Below are 16,941 nucleotides of genomic sequence, written 5' to 3' on the forward strand. Positions count from 1 at the left end.
GAGACAGGGGTAAGAAGCCAAGTAATGCTTCACTGGGGAAAAACATCAGAGTCTTGTCTTTCTTCAGGAACACTGACCTTCTTGAAATCATCTCTCTTTTTTAAAGATATATATTAAAAAAAAAAGTAGGAAGAAAAACAAGGTACAAAAAATTGTTTGCATCAGGCACAAGAATTCTTCACAAGAATTTTTCTTCTTATGCTTAAGAATTCTTTGTATTTTACCACAACTACTTTCTACAGACAATTCAGTATTTTGTAGTTTTCAATGGTATCTCTTGCTGAAACCACCTACTGATCATTTGTGTGAGCTAAAAATTGAGTATTTCAGATTTAAAATCCAAGTGAAAACTAGAAACACTTATGATTAAAAAGGTTAAAATTGCTTTTTCAGCCTATACTAATTTACATTTTTGCATGGGCAGAACCTTGGCAACTCCAGACAAAGTGTATTAAGTGTTTTGGAAGATAAAAAAAGTATACATGAAAAATCAAAACATGTTCATTCTAACTACTGGAAAGAGAACCAAAAAATTATAGTCCTAAGCAAAAGGTTTTTTCCACCACAGAACAGTTGCTCTACACTGACAGCATTCTTTCTCACCCTGCTTACAAATCTGAGAACCTAGACTACAAGTGTAAAACTGTCAGTAATGAAAGCAAGTATTTGACACAATAAAGGATTATAGCAATCTCTAGTGTCACTCTTGGGAACTCCCTCGAAGAATATATAAAGGCAAGTCCTCTATTGCACAAGGGAAAAAGCCCTAGGATTTTATTCCTAGAAAAACAGGACTGGCCAATTTTACAGATACATCTGGAAGTGCTGGACTGTAAGATACACTTAGTTATTGCTTCAAGGCAATTACGATAAAATTGGTGGCTACAGCTCAATTTAATACATTTGAAAAGGCCAGTTTCATGTATTAAAAACTTGATTGGACAAGGGCATGAACAAGACCTTGCTTGAGCAGGAATTTGGACTGCATGACTGGCTGAGGTTCCTTCCAGTCTGGATGATTCTCTGGCATGGCCATCTTAATACTCACACAAATTTTTCATGAAACCAACCCAGGAATTTTTACCCAAGCTCTTGCATGTAGTTTAATTCATCATGTTCTTGCATTTATGAAAGTTGAGGAACTTGAAAATGCCACTCTGGAATCTGTACAGTAAGACATAACACATAAAACAGGATTCCTTTACATGCCTCTTTGGTGAATTATTTTATAGTACTTAAAGTGAATTCTCATTTTATTTCATACACTATACACTAAAATTGCAATCAGCAGTATTTCAAAATAAACCAGTTTCCAAGTTTACCATACTTTCCATTTCAACACTTAGGCATTTAAAATACATGAAAGTTAGATTAATAATAAAGTAAGTCAAAACTGACAAAGAGCAACATCTTTATATTATTTTACCATTACTACTTTCCATAAGTGGTAACTACACAATGACTAATGATTAAGATGCAGATCAGTTTACAACATTCACAAAAACAGACTTGCCACATGAATGTGAAATAAGCAGCAGCCTCTCATAACTTAAAAGTAACTTTCCACATGATTGTTTTATTTGTAAGAACCATCTTCCAGCCTCCATATTTACTGATGAAACCAAAGACTAGGTTATTTAGAATTATTAAAAATCATTTTCAGGCTGAGAATGAAAGGGGAGAGGACAAAAATTATTTCAGTGGTTCCCTTGCACATAAACACACAGCTCTGCTCCACAAAGTATTTAAACTATCAGAGATTTAAAATTACAGACATCAGTGCTAAATAGTTAAGGAGACAATTTTATACACACCCGTCCAATATATCAAAATAAAATCTCTATGAACAGCCAATTGTTTTCTTTGGCTTTCTGTACACTTTGAACACCACTACACTACTACATTCACAGATTTGTATGATTATTATATCCTCATAAGAGTAAAACTAAACCCTGAAGCTGTCAGTGGAAAGTCAACTAAAAATGGCACTTACACATGCACACATCAGTTTCTATTTTCCTTTATTCACACAGTTATTGTAAGCCTTGCAAACAAACTGCAAGACACCCAAATTTGCATTCTGTGCAGCTTTGTCCCACACCCATTTTTCATTGTTTTCATACAAAGCAAGAGAATCCCATTCGTCATCTTCTGCCACACTACAGCAAAACATGTCCTCTATATACCTGTAAATGGTAACACTTAAGTCTACTTAAGTCACTTTTACAGTTGCTGTTTTACTCTCAGTTCCATTAGCAGTAAGTTGGAAACATTTTTAAAAGACCAGTAAAGCCATCAGTCTCCTAACTGCAAGTCATTATAACTTAAGAAAATAAATTCCTTTCAACTGGCTAACAGTCCATATTAAATATCAGATGTGATGCTCATAAAACAGATACTTAATTAATATCCATTCCTTATGTCAGTGAACTGGTAAGAGGAAAAGCAAATCCTCAATGCAATCATATGTGAAATCTGATCCCCTTTGTATGACTGCATATGACATATTCAATTTGTGTCTGTAATTTTTAAACAGTCCTTTTTTAATTACACTTTGGAAACCATATCCCCATTTTTAATACAAGTTGTTCTACAGTGTAAGGAGAATCCACAGAGTGGATTCCCCAAAGTTCATTTTCTAAGCCATTTAAACAATACTAGGTTAGCAAGTCAATCATGTCCAATGTGCTAGATTCAGACCTGGACAGATTAGGAAACATTTTGAAGCAGTGTTGAGTAAATAATTTTGGTAAGCTGTAAAACTGCCACATGCAAGGTATACTGTACTATAACAGCTCCAAATCCTTTATAAAAACCTTGCATTCCTTCTTCACGTTTTATAGTATTTATGCAGTCTTTCATTCCCTCATACTGAGTATTGATTGGAAGCACTTCATAGCCAAGGTCTGTATTGTCAATTATTGTGCGTGTCCCTTGAATATGAAGGCGGTGCAAAACTGTTTCCAGTGGGTAAAGCATGACATCAGCACAAAGGCTAGCAGCAAAGCTAGCAATAAGTTCTGGAAAATACGCATCCAGCATGCTCTGCACAGAAGTGGAGCTCTCAGATGGAAGGCTGTGGGAATTATCCCTTTTCAAAAAAAACAAGACAAGCTTCTGGACGATGGAACTGATGATGTAGTGAAGAACTCCGTGTAGAGCAGTGGGAAAAGTCAGGACCATCAGAGGAAGGAGACGCTTGCTATGGGGTACTCCCAAGCCTACAACTCTGCCAATTCCTTCTTTCACACAGTCCAGGATACCAGGATTGTCTCGAATGATTTCACTCTACAAGTACAAAGAAGGAGTTACAACTCGTGCTGAGCACTTCAAAATCATCCTGACATCCACTCTGACACTTCACTGCTGATCTTTTTAAAAGAGTTAAACAGTTGCATGCTATTATGTCTACACAGCTGTACAAATAAAAGTCCCTTGTTATAACACTCTTTACAGCACTCAGTTAACCTTTTTAAAGAATGAACCCATCTTAAAGAGGTGAGGGTTTTTTAATGTATGTTGCAGTTATCTGTGTTTCTACCAAAGAAATGCGGTTGTCAGCCTACTGCTGAAAGTATCAGAATGCAAAACAGTCAGGAACTTAAAATTACTACATCTGGAGAAAAATGCCAGGAAGTACTTATTTAATTCAAAATGTCTTTACTTTAAAGACTATGAGTATTACCTTTGAACTTGAATTTATATAGTAAAGACTTCCATAAGTAGTGTTGAAAGGTCATTTTTGACATGAATTTAATACGTTCAGTTGTGAATATTATCATGGCATTATATGCATCTAAAGTAGTATTCTTTACCCATGCTGTCTCTTAGTGAAGAGATAATTATTCTATTCATGTGCTGAAAATAAAAATCCTGTAGTAATTATTTATTCAGTTACAATCCACCTGTGAGTGTAGGATTAAGCTAAAAACATTATTTCTCCATGAATGGTTATACTCCAGTGTTTTATCATGTGGTTTGCATCCAAATTCAAGATTTTAGTGTTCTCCTAAATGTCCAAGTCTCTGAGTCAATGTGGTCTATGTCCTAACCTCACACTAGAATAAACCACCAGAATATTCGTCAGTATTTTGAGGAAATATTAAACAGCCTGCAGAGCCTTCATGTTTTTTTCTGTGTGAGAGAGAAACTAATTTAAATGCCTGAGAACATAATGTTGTTGCTGACTTAAACTACAAGTTAAGCAAAACAACCCCTACTGACTCCTCTTCTGCTCCACATCAGTACAGTCACTGCACTTCAAAACCACTCCTGCTTTGGCCTAACATGCCAAACCATGAGGTTTGAGATGCTAATGACAAAATAACAAATGTGAGGGCAACAAATTCCCACCATTTACAGCTATTTTGATGAAGTGAATTTACTTGGGTAAGTGCCAAACAGATACTGTTGAGCAGCATGGTTTATCAGAATTAAGACAGTCAAAGTCAATATAAATTGGCTAGTAGGAAATCCAAACATCTTCAACTTTTTTTGTTTGTCACTGGTCATTGTCTTCTTGCAGCACAGGAATGTAACGCAAACCTGGCAAGCCAAGTGCTCCCCTGCACTGATTAGTACAGTATAAAAATCTTTGCAAATGCTATCATTACCTCTGCTGTGTTTCTAATAGACTTATGATGATGTTTTCAGGAACTCAAGGACATATTCCATACACCATATATACACACACGGACAAACTTGCACTTCTTCACTAAAATACTTGCATACAGCTGAAGTTACTAATCTTAAAATCCTCAGATCTCAGTGGAATTTTCATAACCAATCCATTACAGAGACGATCACCTACCCAAAAGGCCGAGAGAGATGCTTTTTTGTTTTTTCTTTTTAATTATTTTCCTATTAAGTTGCTTTCTAGCAAACAAACTTTATAATTATTTTATAAACAGAAGACAGATTCTAAATCATGTTCTCTTTTACTGGTAAAAAATTTACCCATGTCCAACAACACTGGTAATGCAAAAAATACAAGTAGTAAGATATAACATTCCATTCTGTGTCCTGCTATGAACTCCAGAAACATTAACAGTGTTCCACCACTGCTTCTAGTTCCAAAATTATGGCATGCTTAGGGTAGAGCCATTTCCCAGCAATTAAGAATTTGAGTTCCAGCCAGGTTCCCATTATAACACCAGCTAAGTCTCTCAAATATTCCCCAAACCAGAGATCCCATGAAGAAAGAAGGTTTCTAAAATGCAGAGTATCTTCAGAGGAAGTGAGTTTGCTGTTGGGAGTCTTTCTATGACTGTCCCTGCACAGATCTTTAATCTCACTTGTCCTGTAAATCCAGCCAGTTCAGAGAGAACAGCTGTCCTAGTACCTTCTGGCTCATTTCAGCTTGGATTGTCTGCCCACAGCAGAATCCTGCCCCTTATAGAATCCCTGCCTCTAAAGTATGTGCTGAAACTACAAAACTGCAGAAGACAGCCTTCTCCTCAGAAAAAGCACATTTTGGAGACATACACCAGCAAACCAGAATTGATAGTACTTACAACTTGCCCATGCTTCGAGTGAAAATTATTATTTTGCTGACTCAGAGACACAAGAGTGACTATCCTGCACCCTCCATATGAGAGCTCACTCCACAGAAAGAGCTCCATTAGCTGCACAGAGACTCTGTAATGCATCTAAGAGCAAGTCATTATACACAGAGGTCTGAGAGAATTACCCTGGACCATTTCTGCAGAGCTAACCCTTGCCTTCCTCCAGAAAGAGATGCAACACCTCGCTGACAGGCAGTCTGCAACACAGTGCTATGGGCTACCCTGCACAGTTACAGAACAAGCTAAGATGTATTCTAAGTGACAGGTCCAGATTTTAATTTTTGTGGCTAAGGAAGAACTAGATGAAGATTAAAAGTAAAAAGGTAGAAAGCTGATTGAATGAAAATAATCCTGAGAGGGTAGAATTGAGTATTTATTTAAAATCTCCATTGAACTATTGGAAAAAAAAATTACAGTTGTTGTAGGGGACAGATGTCACTGTAACAACATGCCTAGGAAGGCAAAGTTTAAAAATCTTACATGAGAAAAACGTTATGTTTTATCTGCATGTCCCCATTTCATATACAATATATTCCAACTATCTACATTAAATGTCCTTTCTAGATTTAGATTCTAGATTTAGAGTTAAGACAGTACATTAATATACCCCTCATTTCACCCATGTCAGCTAAGTCACACAGCCTCAAGCAAAACAAATGCAACTACTGTAACATAAACCTGAATTCAAAGATTCACCTCTCCACATAATCTAATCTATAGAGAGTAACAGTTGATTTTTCAACATTCCAAATGTATGTAAGTTACCTGTACAGTTTCAATCAGGCTCGCAGAATAAAAAGGCATTGCTATCACATGTGTTAACCTGTAGAAATTAAAAACAATGTAAGAATTAATGTCAATACTAGAATTTCAGCCAAACAAGCACCTGTAAATTGACAAAGCTGTCTACCAAATTATTCCTGAGAGAAAATTAACAAAACCTAACTCAATTACTAAAATGTATGTCAACAAGTTGAGATAAGCTTCAGTCAAAAGTTTACTTAAATTCTATTTCCATGTGACCAGACCGATTAAGGTCTAAAATAGTATAATCTTTTAACTTAGCTCCATAGACACAGGGATCTAGTATGAGAAAACCTGTGAAACTGGTTCATGTAATCAAGATTGTTCAAAAAAATCAGCATTTGAAAAGTAGTTAGCATCTTGTCAAGAAAACGTAGTACCAGACTAAACTTATGTCCATTTGGTAGTTTATTATGCTTAGATAATAAGACATAAGACACATGCTATACTTACCCTTTGAGTAAAAGGTGACCACCTATCTGCTTGAGGTTCCATTTATGTGAAAGCTCTCTAAAAAGAGAAGTATTTAACACAATATGAAAAATCATCCACACGCAATTCTCAAACAATTCTTCCATGGGTGTCAACAGCCAGTTTTCATATTGGTGTTCTACTATTTGGCTTCAAGTATTTCCCATATTGTAAAGACACAGCAAAACATCTAGTAAATCATGCTTAACTTCTAGTAGTTTTTCAGGCCTGTCAGATGCTCTGTCAAAAAAGGTTTCAGTTATAAATTAATAAAATGTTTGCAGCTCTCACAGCAACTGACTTTAATCAGTTCTGCATTAATTCAGCAACCTTATGTATAAGCACTTAAAACAATTTGCAGGAATAACTGGAATACTTTGAAGTCTTCATACTTTTCCTTTATCAATAAATAATTTTTATTTAATTTTGATTTGGTTGTGATCTTCTGTTATTTAGTATGCATCTACCCTGTTGTTGTTTCTTTCCAGAAAAGAGAAATCATATTCTGGCACAGTCAGATAAGAAAAAATCAAGTAGAAGAGGTCAGGCCAGAAGTTGCACAGTAATTTCATACAGACGTAACTGAAGCTTTTTGTCCTGTGACCAGTCCTTAGCATATTCTGATAAAAAAGAAGAAAGCCTGTGCAGTTAACATAAAGGTGATATTAAAAAATATTTCCTTGAAGTAGAATTTCTAGTTACACACTTCAAAATACAAACAGCAAATGTTTACATTCCACTCAACAGAAAATGTAAACCCACCTAGTTCAGGATACCATTCAAATACCACACGTAATGACAATGCATACGGTCAGTACTCTGAGGTACAGATACTTGTCTGAAGTGCTGGGCATACTAGTCTTTGCATTTTTAATAATAATCTATAAAGTTTTCAGCTTCAAGTGCTGTCCAGGAATCACAGACACTGCTTGTAGTTAAAATAACTCTAATCCAAAAAACGCAATATTTTACTTTCTGAAGAATTGTGTGTTGTTACTAGCTATCACATTTTAAATGCACAGGTCAATCACTGAACAGGACTAGAAGATCATTTTCACCATTATATACTTCATTATATACTTGGATCACATCCACTTACCCATAATACTTAAATGATGTGGAAAATTAAACCAGTCAAAAACTAATGTGTGAAAACCTAATCTGTCAATCCACAAGGCATTACTGTCCCTGCAGTGCAAGAACAATTACGTACGAAATTTATCTAGTACAAAATGCTCACACTCATTTCCGGGCTCCTCTCCTAAACAGGGAGCTTTCTTTCATGTAACTATAACATAGAATTAGAATTCACATTTCACTTCTCTGTGATCTTTGGAGCCTGATAATGCAGTTAAATACTTTCAAATCAGATTTGTCAGCACTGTTGCTACAAGCAATAACCTTCTCCTCCCTGTGACCACCCAAACATGCAAGCCACCATTAAAAAGAAGAGAGCATTGAGTAGAAAACTGCTGTAGGGTGGTGCATGTATGAGAAAACCATTTTAGCCAGATCACTTTCACAGTCCAGTTAATTTCTTGACTGTTCACACATTGTGTTTCCACAAAGATGGGAGTACCACAGAGGAAGAAATTAGCTGGTTCCAGCAGAAAGCCTTGATTATTTTGGCAGAAGAACCAGCTTACTTTCCAAACTGCTGAACTGGCCCACAAGTAGAAAAACATTGCTCACATTTGTGAAAATTCAGAACAATGAAGATATAAACACTACATCACATCTCATGAACTTAAGCATACCCTAGGATCTGTATCTAAAACACACTTGGAGGAAAGCACATGCCTGGAAATTTCAATTACCTATGCAACAAAGTTGACCAAAACCCTTAAATACACACTCTATACAATTTAAATATGAAATACTTTTGTAAATGCTTTTGAACTTGCAAATGTCTACTTTTATTAATATGGATACATGTATCAGAACAGTATTGGATTAATCCTAACCACATTTCTTCTTTTTAAAACCTGGTAGTTTCCATGGCCCTGAATACTTTTAGTAAAAAATTACTAAACTTCTGTAGCAGAAGTTTGACACAGTGATGTAGAATGATGAGTATCTCTTTAAATCAAGTCAGTTATTTAGTGGTAACATCTTTTTTATGAGAATACTGAACAAGGTACATATAGCTCTTGGTCAAGGCAGGCAGAAGATAAAGCTGCCAGTTACATGGACACCCATCTACCACATCTTTCCATTTGCTAATGCAGGCCATTCTGCTCTCCCTAGGAGTACCAAGCACAGTGCAACTATCCAACAAAATGTCAGGGCTAGCTCATTAGCTGTGCAAGTTTTCTCTATTTAGATTGGTAAGACCAGGAGTTTATACCTTAGGTATGGTATTTGCAATATAACCTAAATAAAAGAAGAAAACAATGATTTTTTTTTTTTTTTATTACAGAGTTGAATACCAAAGACTAATTTGCCACAGCATTTTTATGTCAGACAGGTAAGCAGACACAAACAAATAAAGTTCTCAGAAAAAGTCCCTCAGTATTTATGGATTATAAGGCTGTCTTTTCCAAGACAACCACACTGTGTTTGGAAATACCTATTTAATGTCTGGTTGTTCTCATAAAGTAGTATTTTTCAAAAAGCCTTACTAATACTTTGAAAAAAAAAAAAAATCAACAACATATTGATTTGCTAGAATTGGTAAAAAAAAACATGCAATACCTTGGCAAAGGTGTAAATTCACTGATGATGCCTTCTGTTCCCAGGGTTATGCCCTGAACAATGAAAGTGCTGCCCATTCCTTTCCAGAGAGCTCTTGGACCCTGCATGTTGAAATATCCAAGATAAATATTTTCAACTTAATATTTAAAAAATTCAGTAAATTAATATCACACAGGTCTACAATTCTACTGTTGAAATTCGTAATTAAACTTGGGTAACAGATTATTTTTTAATCAATGAAGAAGTTTTTGTTTTTCAATAATTTCAAAGATCTGTCAATAACTTTGGAGGCTCCCAAACTGTTAATACTCTATATTATAAACTTAACACCATTTTTTATGGACAAAATGAGCTTGAGATGTCAAAAGTACATCCGTAATATATTCAGAATTAAGACTTGCTTCCTGCCTTCTGATCTGAGTTTATGGATTGCCATTCCCCTGCAGAACTGGAAGTACAACCTTTGGAAGGACAACAATAATTTCATCCACATAATGATTTAATGATCTTTTAGAAACCTAATGAAAAAAAAAAATCCAAGGACTTTTTGCTTTCTAACATCCACAAATCTTTCCCCACTAAGTACTGCACTTCTGAAAAAAAAAAAATTATTTACTTGATCTTCTTGACACATTTCTGTAGCCATAAAAACAAACCCTCATAACAGCCGTGCTTTCCAACACCACCTACATAAACAATCAGAGATTTCAATGTACATACATGCTGTAGGAACCCTCAGTGCCTAGATACAGCCTGGCACCAAACACTAACCTGTGTCTTATTGATGCAGTACATGATATTGACAACAGTAAATGGTGTGAGATGATAATTCCGTGCATGATAGTTAACCTGTTAAAAAAATAAATAGTATTAGAAATACACTTGTAGATGCTACAACTCTGAAGTATAAAGGCATTTCAAAGAATTGATATCTGTAAAGATCAGCTACAAATATGAGTAAGTTCTCACTGAAATCTAGGAAAAAGGGCAGCCCTTTAAATTATTCATATGCTGAAAGTTTAAAGAAACCATACATAAATCAGAACCTATGAAACAAATCACCCTGCTTGCAAACAGGGATGTGAAAGTTGCTCTGCAGATCCCAAAACACTTGCTGTAATTTGCTTTCCACTGCCCAAACAAAAATGAGCAAGACTTTTCCAAATAAAATAAACTGCAGAACAGAAAACAAGTATTCTACAAGTAAAAATTTGTTAATGTACCAGAGACCTCCTAAAAATTGCAAAGTTTCCCATAATATGTACTTTCATACAGAGGTATGGCAGTACACAGGAGCTTTGACTGGAATAGGTAATATAAAAGACATACCTGACATTGACGACGTAGAACAATGCAAGGATGTGCCAACACATTTTCTGTAAATAGGCTTTAAAGGAAAATTGTATTTAATGCACAAAAATTCCTTAGAAAAGACTTGTTAATTGTCTCTAACAGCAGCAGATCAGTATTTGGAGAAGCAACACATTTTCTAGTGAACTAATAGGCCATGTTTTTGATGGTTACCCAACAGCCTCCCAAGGAACAAGTTACATAAAATCTGACATATACATTTACTGTGAAAAAGCCCCATATATATGTAATATGCACTTATTTTTATAAGCAAAAAATATACTAAATTTCTTAATTTCGCCCTCCTCAGAGTATCACGGTGCAAAACAAACCACAGCTACAATTATGAGAGGTTTAGTTCCCAGTTTTATGTTAATTCTGCATCCTGTATTATTAATCAAGACTCCTCTTAGGAGGGCAGAGGAGTGGTACTAGTAGCTGACCACCTTTTCACCGAAAACACTACTGACCCAAACCAATTCTCCAGCCATTGGCAGAAGTCATATTTGAATCAAAACTTCACAGGAAAGTTCACACTTCCAAAGCAGAATTCCTGGTTGCAGACATTCAGATAGACTATTAATTTCAGCTCAAAATGCCTGAGTGATCAGAGTACTTACCTGTATATTGTTCAAACCTGGGACATGGATTAGAAAAGAACATCCAGGATTTTTACAAACACCCCAAGCTACAGAATCATCTGTGGTAGGTTTCTGAACTCCCAATAAACAAGTGGCACAGAAAAATACTGCAGTTTTGTAACTATTGATCTAATAGTTCCTCTGTACCAAGAGGAAAAACTTTCCTTGGGCATCAGCATCTTATAATCCATCACTTTTTCAAAAATACTATCAATAATCAGGGTCATCATCATAAAGAATGAACTGGCCTTCAGGCCACTTGATTAGATGAACATTATGGTCTGAGGATACTTTGGTAATATACTTGAAGACATTTTCACTTTCTTAGGAAACATTTGTATCACCCAGAAATATTAACAAAAGTTGCACATGTCAAAGAAGTTTTCTGGTGTTAATTTTAGATTACTCGGACAGGGCATTCTGTTTCTTCCATTCATATATTTTTGGCAACAGTTAAAGAAAACAGAAACCTAAATGGGGGGTATTAGGTTTCAAAATACATTTCAACTGCTTATGGCTATTGGAATAAAAACACAACACAGAAGTGTATGTAGGGTTTATAAGTATGAGTTTTACAACCCCTTTGTCACTGAACACATCTCTTACCTTGCAAGGCCAATACCAAAGCCAGCAAATCTGTTCAACTGTTCTGAAAAACAAGAAAAAAATCCGAAACAAAACCAGATGATACGGCAGCGATAATCACAAAACAGAGAAAATGTCATGCACGGGATCTGAAAAACTAGTTTTATCCTGTACTTGCATCAAAAAATTACAAGCACTAAATTACAATATTTATGGCAGTTGAGCAACAGAAGATATAAAAAAATATTCCCCTAGGAACATGTGCACTTTGGACTGCATTTGAGTTTGTACATGCTCTTATATATAAAATTATGCTTTTCTTACAGCAAAAAAAGAAGAGAGAAAACGAACAGTAAAACAGAGAGTATTTACCAATTCAAACCAATTACTGAAAGATTTAGTACGCATGAGTTTGCAGTAATTCTGAAACATAAATCTAGGTAATTGAGGTGAAAATACTGTTAAAACAGTATAAAAGGCAAAATCTTGTGCGAAGTTACACAAAAAGCCACAGATGAAGTAACAAACATCAACACAAAGCAAATTTTCAAGCCAGTTGTTTACCTCCAGTCCTTTGCAAAAATCTGAATTCTCCAAATTGGAGAATTACAGAAGTAATTAATTCAACTCTCTGTTGCCTGCAAGCAGACATTTGCACATTGGGAATTATCAGAAGGGATTTTAAGATGAGCATCAGAACAGTAAAGGCATTTTAAAGTCAATGCTTAGCCTACAAGCTTCATTGTGCATGCAGTCTGAAGGCATGGATGAAGTCAGTAACTTCAGTGGTGCTCCACACAAATGTGGCAGCCCTCCTAAAAATGGTAAGATACCACATGCAGCTGCTGGATTCAGTGATTACAGCAACTCCTTATCAGTGCTCCAAAGTGCAGAATGAACACACCTTCCACATGCAGACGGCGGAAAAAATGCAGTGTCCAGCTATGCAAGGATACTTAATAGTGCTTCAACCAGTGCATGCATGGACGGAGTCCAGCTAAAGGCAGTACTCTTTGTAAGACCTAAATAAAGATACTGCACTACAGCTCAGAAAAGAAAGACTTGCCTACTAATATAATTCGATTTCAGGTAAATTACTATTTCAGAGATTTTTTGATACTCAAGTGTCTACAACCTGCTCCTTTTATTTAAAGAAAACAACATACAGTACCCTAGAGAGAGCAAGTTTTCCTTAATTCACCTCAACTTTGTTAAGATCTAAAATGACTTTATGTATGAAGGCTTACACTCAATTTTCCAGCAATTACCGAAAAAGCCTTGTACTCAGTTGCTTCCTTAAATCCTACAAATCCCACAGTTCCCTCGCTATCACGCGTGGAGGGGGAAAGTTTACGTCAGCAGCTCATGTTTTAAACCCGACAGAAGCCACGCAGTCCGCAACACCACCACCACAATAACGCAGCACTCCAAGAGCCAAAAGCACTTCCTGCCCTTGAAGAAGGCGGGGTGTTTCTGCAGGAGATTATCTACACGGGCAATGAGGAGCGAGCTGACTGCACACTGCTTAACGGGAAGCTGCGGGGCGCGTTCTGGCACTCTCGGACCCCACTGGAGCGGAGCTGCACAGCGCTGGAGCGCAACAGGCAGCGGGTGTTCAGCAGAGCACTCCGCCTTCTTCTTCCCTGCGCCTCAGCACCGGCAGCCCGGGCGGCGCAGCTCAGGCCCGCCCGCCCTCGCCCGGCGCTCAGCGCCCGCGGCGGCAGCGGGGCTCCGCGGCGGCAGCGGGGCTCCGCGGCGGCAGCGGGGCTCCGCGGCGGCAGCGGGGCTCCGCGGCGGCAGCGGGGCTCCGCGGCACCGGCCGGCCCCGGGCTAGCCCGGGCCGGGCCCTCCCTTACCGGCACCGGGGCCGCCCGCCCCGAGGTTGGCCTCCTCGTTGGGGCCCGCGCCGCCCAGCGGGGTCCCAGCCCCGTACGGCGGCGTCTTCTCACCCCAGTGCAGGTTGCGGCTGCCGGGGATGTCGGGCGGGCTGGTCACCCAGGAGCCCGGCTCCGAGCCGCTGCCGAAGGGCCTGGAGCCGGGGCCCAGTTCGTCGCGGCCGACCCCACGGTAGCCGAGGCCGTCGAAGCCGTCGGGGCGGCGCGGGTGCATGGCGGGGGTGGCTGAGGGAGCCCGGCGGGGAGCGGGAGAGGAGCGGGAGGCGCCGCGCTCGGGCCGCTCCGCCGGCAGCGCGCCCGGCCCCGCCGCCCGTCGGCACTTCCGGCCGCGGTGAGGCCGCGCGCGTGACCGCGGCGGGCGGGGCCGGCGCCGCTGGCCAATGGCGGCGCTCCGCTTGCCCGGCCCGGGGCGGGGCGTGCGGCGCCCCCTGGCGGCGCGGCGGAGCGGCCCCGCCGCCCCGCGCCTGCGCAGTCCGCGCGCCGGCTCCGCGGCCGGCCGGGCCCCTCCGGGAGTCCGTGAGGAGGAGCCGGCGATGAGGAGTCTGTGCCGACCTCGGGCAGCGTGTTCTTCCGGGGAAAAACTCCTTCTTATCGGCCCTGGAGATGAGCGCAGCACTGCACACGGCAGGCGCAGGGAGGAGGCCAAAAAGTGGGGCATGGGTTGTGGAGAGGAACGCAGAGCACCCAAGATCCCCAAAGCCCTCTGCCTTATTTCCATAACCAGGCCCAAAGAACAGACTGCCCATGATAACTGATTGAGTAGAAAGTGAGAAACACTTCAGGACGGGGAAGTCAGGCCACAGAAAGTGTCCCCCAATCCCACAGGATATCCTGTTGGCTGGATGGATGCAGCTGGGTCGATTCTGACACCAGGACTGACATCCCTGCAGCTGGATCAGTCTGGAACCAGGACTGACATCCCTGCAGCTGGATCAGTCTGGAACCAGGACTGACATCCCTGCAGCTGGATCAGTGCTGGAACCAGGACTGACATCCCTGCAGCTGGATCAGTGCTGGAACCAGGACTGACATCCCTGCAGCTGGATGGATTCTGACACCAGGACTGACATCCCTGCAGCTGGATCAGTGCTGGAACCAGGACTGACATCCCTGCAGCTGGATGGATTCTGACACCAGGACTGACATCCCTGCAGCTGGATCAGTGCTGGAACCAGGACTGACATCCCTGCAGCTGGATGGATTCTGACACCAGGACTGACATCCCTGCAGCTGGATCAGTGTTGGAACCAGGAGCACTGAGCTCTTATTTTTCTTTCTCTCTTCTTCTCTTTAGCTCACCTCTTCTTCTCTGTCTTGCCTTTCACACTACTTCTTTATCTAAAACCTATTGCCTTGTACTTACATAGCCGGTCAAGGACGAAAATGCCAGCTTCCATGCTGAGTATGTAATTTACTAATAAAACTTTCTGATTATTTGCTGACCCTCTAACTTTTGTTGTTCCTTTCAACCATGAGCATTTATGAATCTTCCTTCCCCTTAGGAGTGGGAGGCCATACCCTGTGGGTTTAATGATCCTTTAGCTCAGAATCACAGAATCATTTAGGTTGAAAAGACCTCCGAGATCACCAAGTCCAAACTATGACACCATGTCAACCACCCCATGGCACGTCCAGTCTTTCCTTAAACACTTCCAGGGACAATGATTCCACAACCTCCCTTGGCAGCCCATTTCAATATCTGGTCACTCTTTCTGTGAAAAAAAATTCCTACTGGGCAGCCAAAACCTCTCCAGGCAATTAAACCATTTCCTCTCACTGTGTCCTTTGTTGCATGGGAGAGGAGCCTGACCTTGCTGCAATCTCCTTCCAGGCAGCTTGTCTTCTCTGAAGAAGCTCAACAAGGTCTCCCACAACTGCGTCTTAGTCTGACATGCAGTTGTTCTTATTTTGTGCACTAGGTTAAGTGAGCATTAGTGCATTCAATTCTAAGTATAGCATGAGTCATCCACAGCTTTGTGAGAGGAAATCTCATTAGTGCATATGAGTATCTCTAAGGCTGGTGCCAAAGGATGGTGCCAGACTCTTTGGTGCCCAGGGACAGGAAAAGGAGCAATAGCCATAAACTGAAACACAAGTTCAACACATAAAGTTACAGTTACTCTGTTTTGTTACACAGTTTTAGTCTTCCTAAAATTGTGGAAATCATAAAATCAGACTAGTCAGGATTGAAGGAAGTCTTTAAAAGTCATCTAGACCTACCACCCTGCAATAAGCAAGGACACCTTCAATTGCCAGCAAGTGTTTAGGGCCCTTTGCAAACTGAATGAATGTTCCCAGAGATGTGGGTACAGCCTCTCTGGACAACCTTTTCCAGTGTTTTACGAATTTTATGATACTCGCAGTCCTTCAGCTGTGTCAATGGCTCTACTCAGCTTCATATAGTCTCCAGATTTGCTGAGGGTGCACTCAATCCCACAATGTCCATGTTACTGTTGAAGATGCTGAACAGTGCTGATAGGAAATTGAATATTAGTATTAAATAGAATTTCAGGTGTGGGATCCATGCCTTCTACACAGTGTCCCCAGACCATTCCCTGGTGTTTGACTGTGCTCCCATAGCACAGAACCTATTCTCACATGATACAGTAGAAGTTTGGGTTTCCTTCTTTTCTTTGAAAGAAAACACCAAGAAAACAATTCAGAGATCCACTTTTGCAGTGAGAAGAAATTGGCAACAGCCTAAGTGCAGCAATTACAATAGGACACAAAGCTTCTGTGTTAATGATCCCTTAAATTTAATTCCCATATGACTTAATATAAAGCCACACATGCAGTTTCTGTGCTTGGTCTTGGAAGACCAAGCAGGTCTTCCTGCTTGGAAGACAAGCCTCCAGGAGAGAAACAGAATGAAGGTTGTTGATAAGAGAAACCAGTAAACCACAGTTCTTCAGAAGAAAAATAGGAGAAAGAGTGTTG

At 39.8% G+C, this 16,941-nt stretch overlaps 1 protein-coding gene across 2 annotated transcripts; it reads right to left on the bottom strand.

Moving 5' to 3' along the window:
- Positions 1–1,196: 1,196 nt before the first annotated feature.
- On the bottom strand, positions 1,197–14,322 carry SLC25A46 (solute carrier family 25 member 46). 2 transcript variants are annotated; one of them, XM_021524784.4, is made up of 8 exons: positions 14,059–14,322; positions 12,131–12,173; positions 10,863–10,920; positions 10,305–10,382; positions 9,534–9,634; positions 6,822–6,878; positions 6,330–6,387; positions 1,197–3,288 (listed from the first exon to the last, which is right to left on the bottom strand). In XM_021524784.4, the coding sequence occupies exons 1-8, from the start codon at positions 14,216–14,218 to the stop codon at positions 2,710–2,712; spliced, it is 1,134 nt and encodes a 377-aa protein (XP_021380459.1). In that variant the 5' UTR covers positions 14,219–14,322; the 3' UTR covers positions 1,197–2,709. The 2 variants fall into 2 exon arrangements, with proteins under 2 accessions (XP_021380459.1, XP_021380458.1); XM_021524783.4 differs by having other exon boundaries at positions 13,966–14,322.
- Positions 14,323–16,941: the final 2,619 nt, after the last annotated feature.

Source organism: Lonchura striata, chromosome Z (genome assembly GCF_050655825.1).
Source record: "Lonchura striata isolate lonStrDom1 chromosome Z, ASM5065582v1, whole genome shotgun sequence".
Taxonomy (NCBI): Eukaryota; Metazoa; Chordata; class Aves; order Passeriformes; family Estrildidae; genus Lonchura; species Lonchura striata.

What these genes read in the sequence shown, in the direction of transcription:
- SLC25A46 (XM_021524783.4), bottom strand. Translation starts at nt 14,218, where the DNA reads ATGCACCCGCGCCGCCCCGACGGCTTCGACGGCCTCGGCTACCGTGGG. An exon ending in ACTGCATCAATAAGACACAG is followed by an intron (nt 9,635 to 10,304) that starts GTTAGTGTTTGG and finishes TTCAACATGCAG; the next exon opens with GGTCCAAGAGCTCTCTGGAA. An exon ending in GGTCACCTTTTACTCAAAGG is followed by an intron (nt 6,388 to 6,821) that starts GTAAGTATAGCA and finishes TAATTTCTACAG; the next exon opens with GTTAACACATGTGATAGCAA.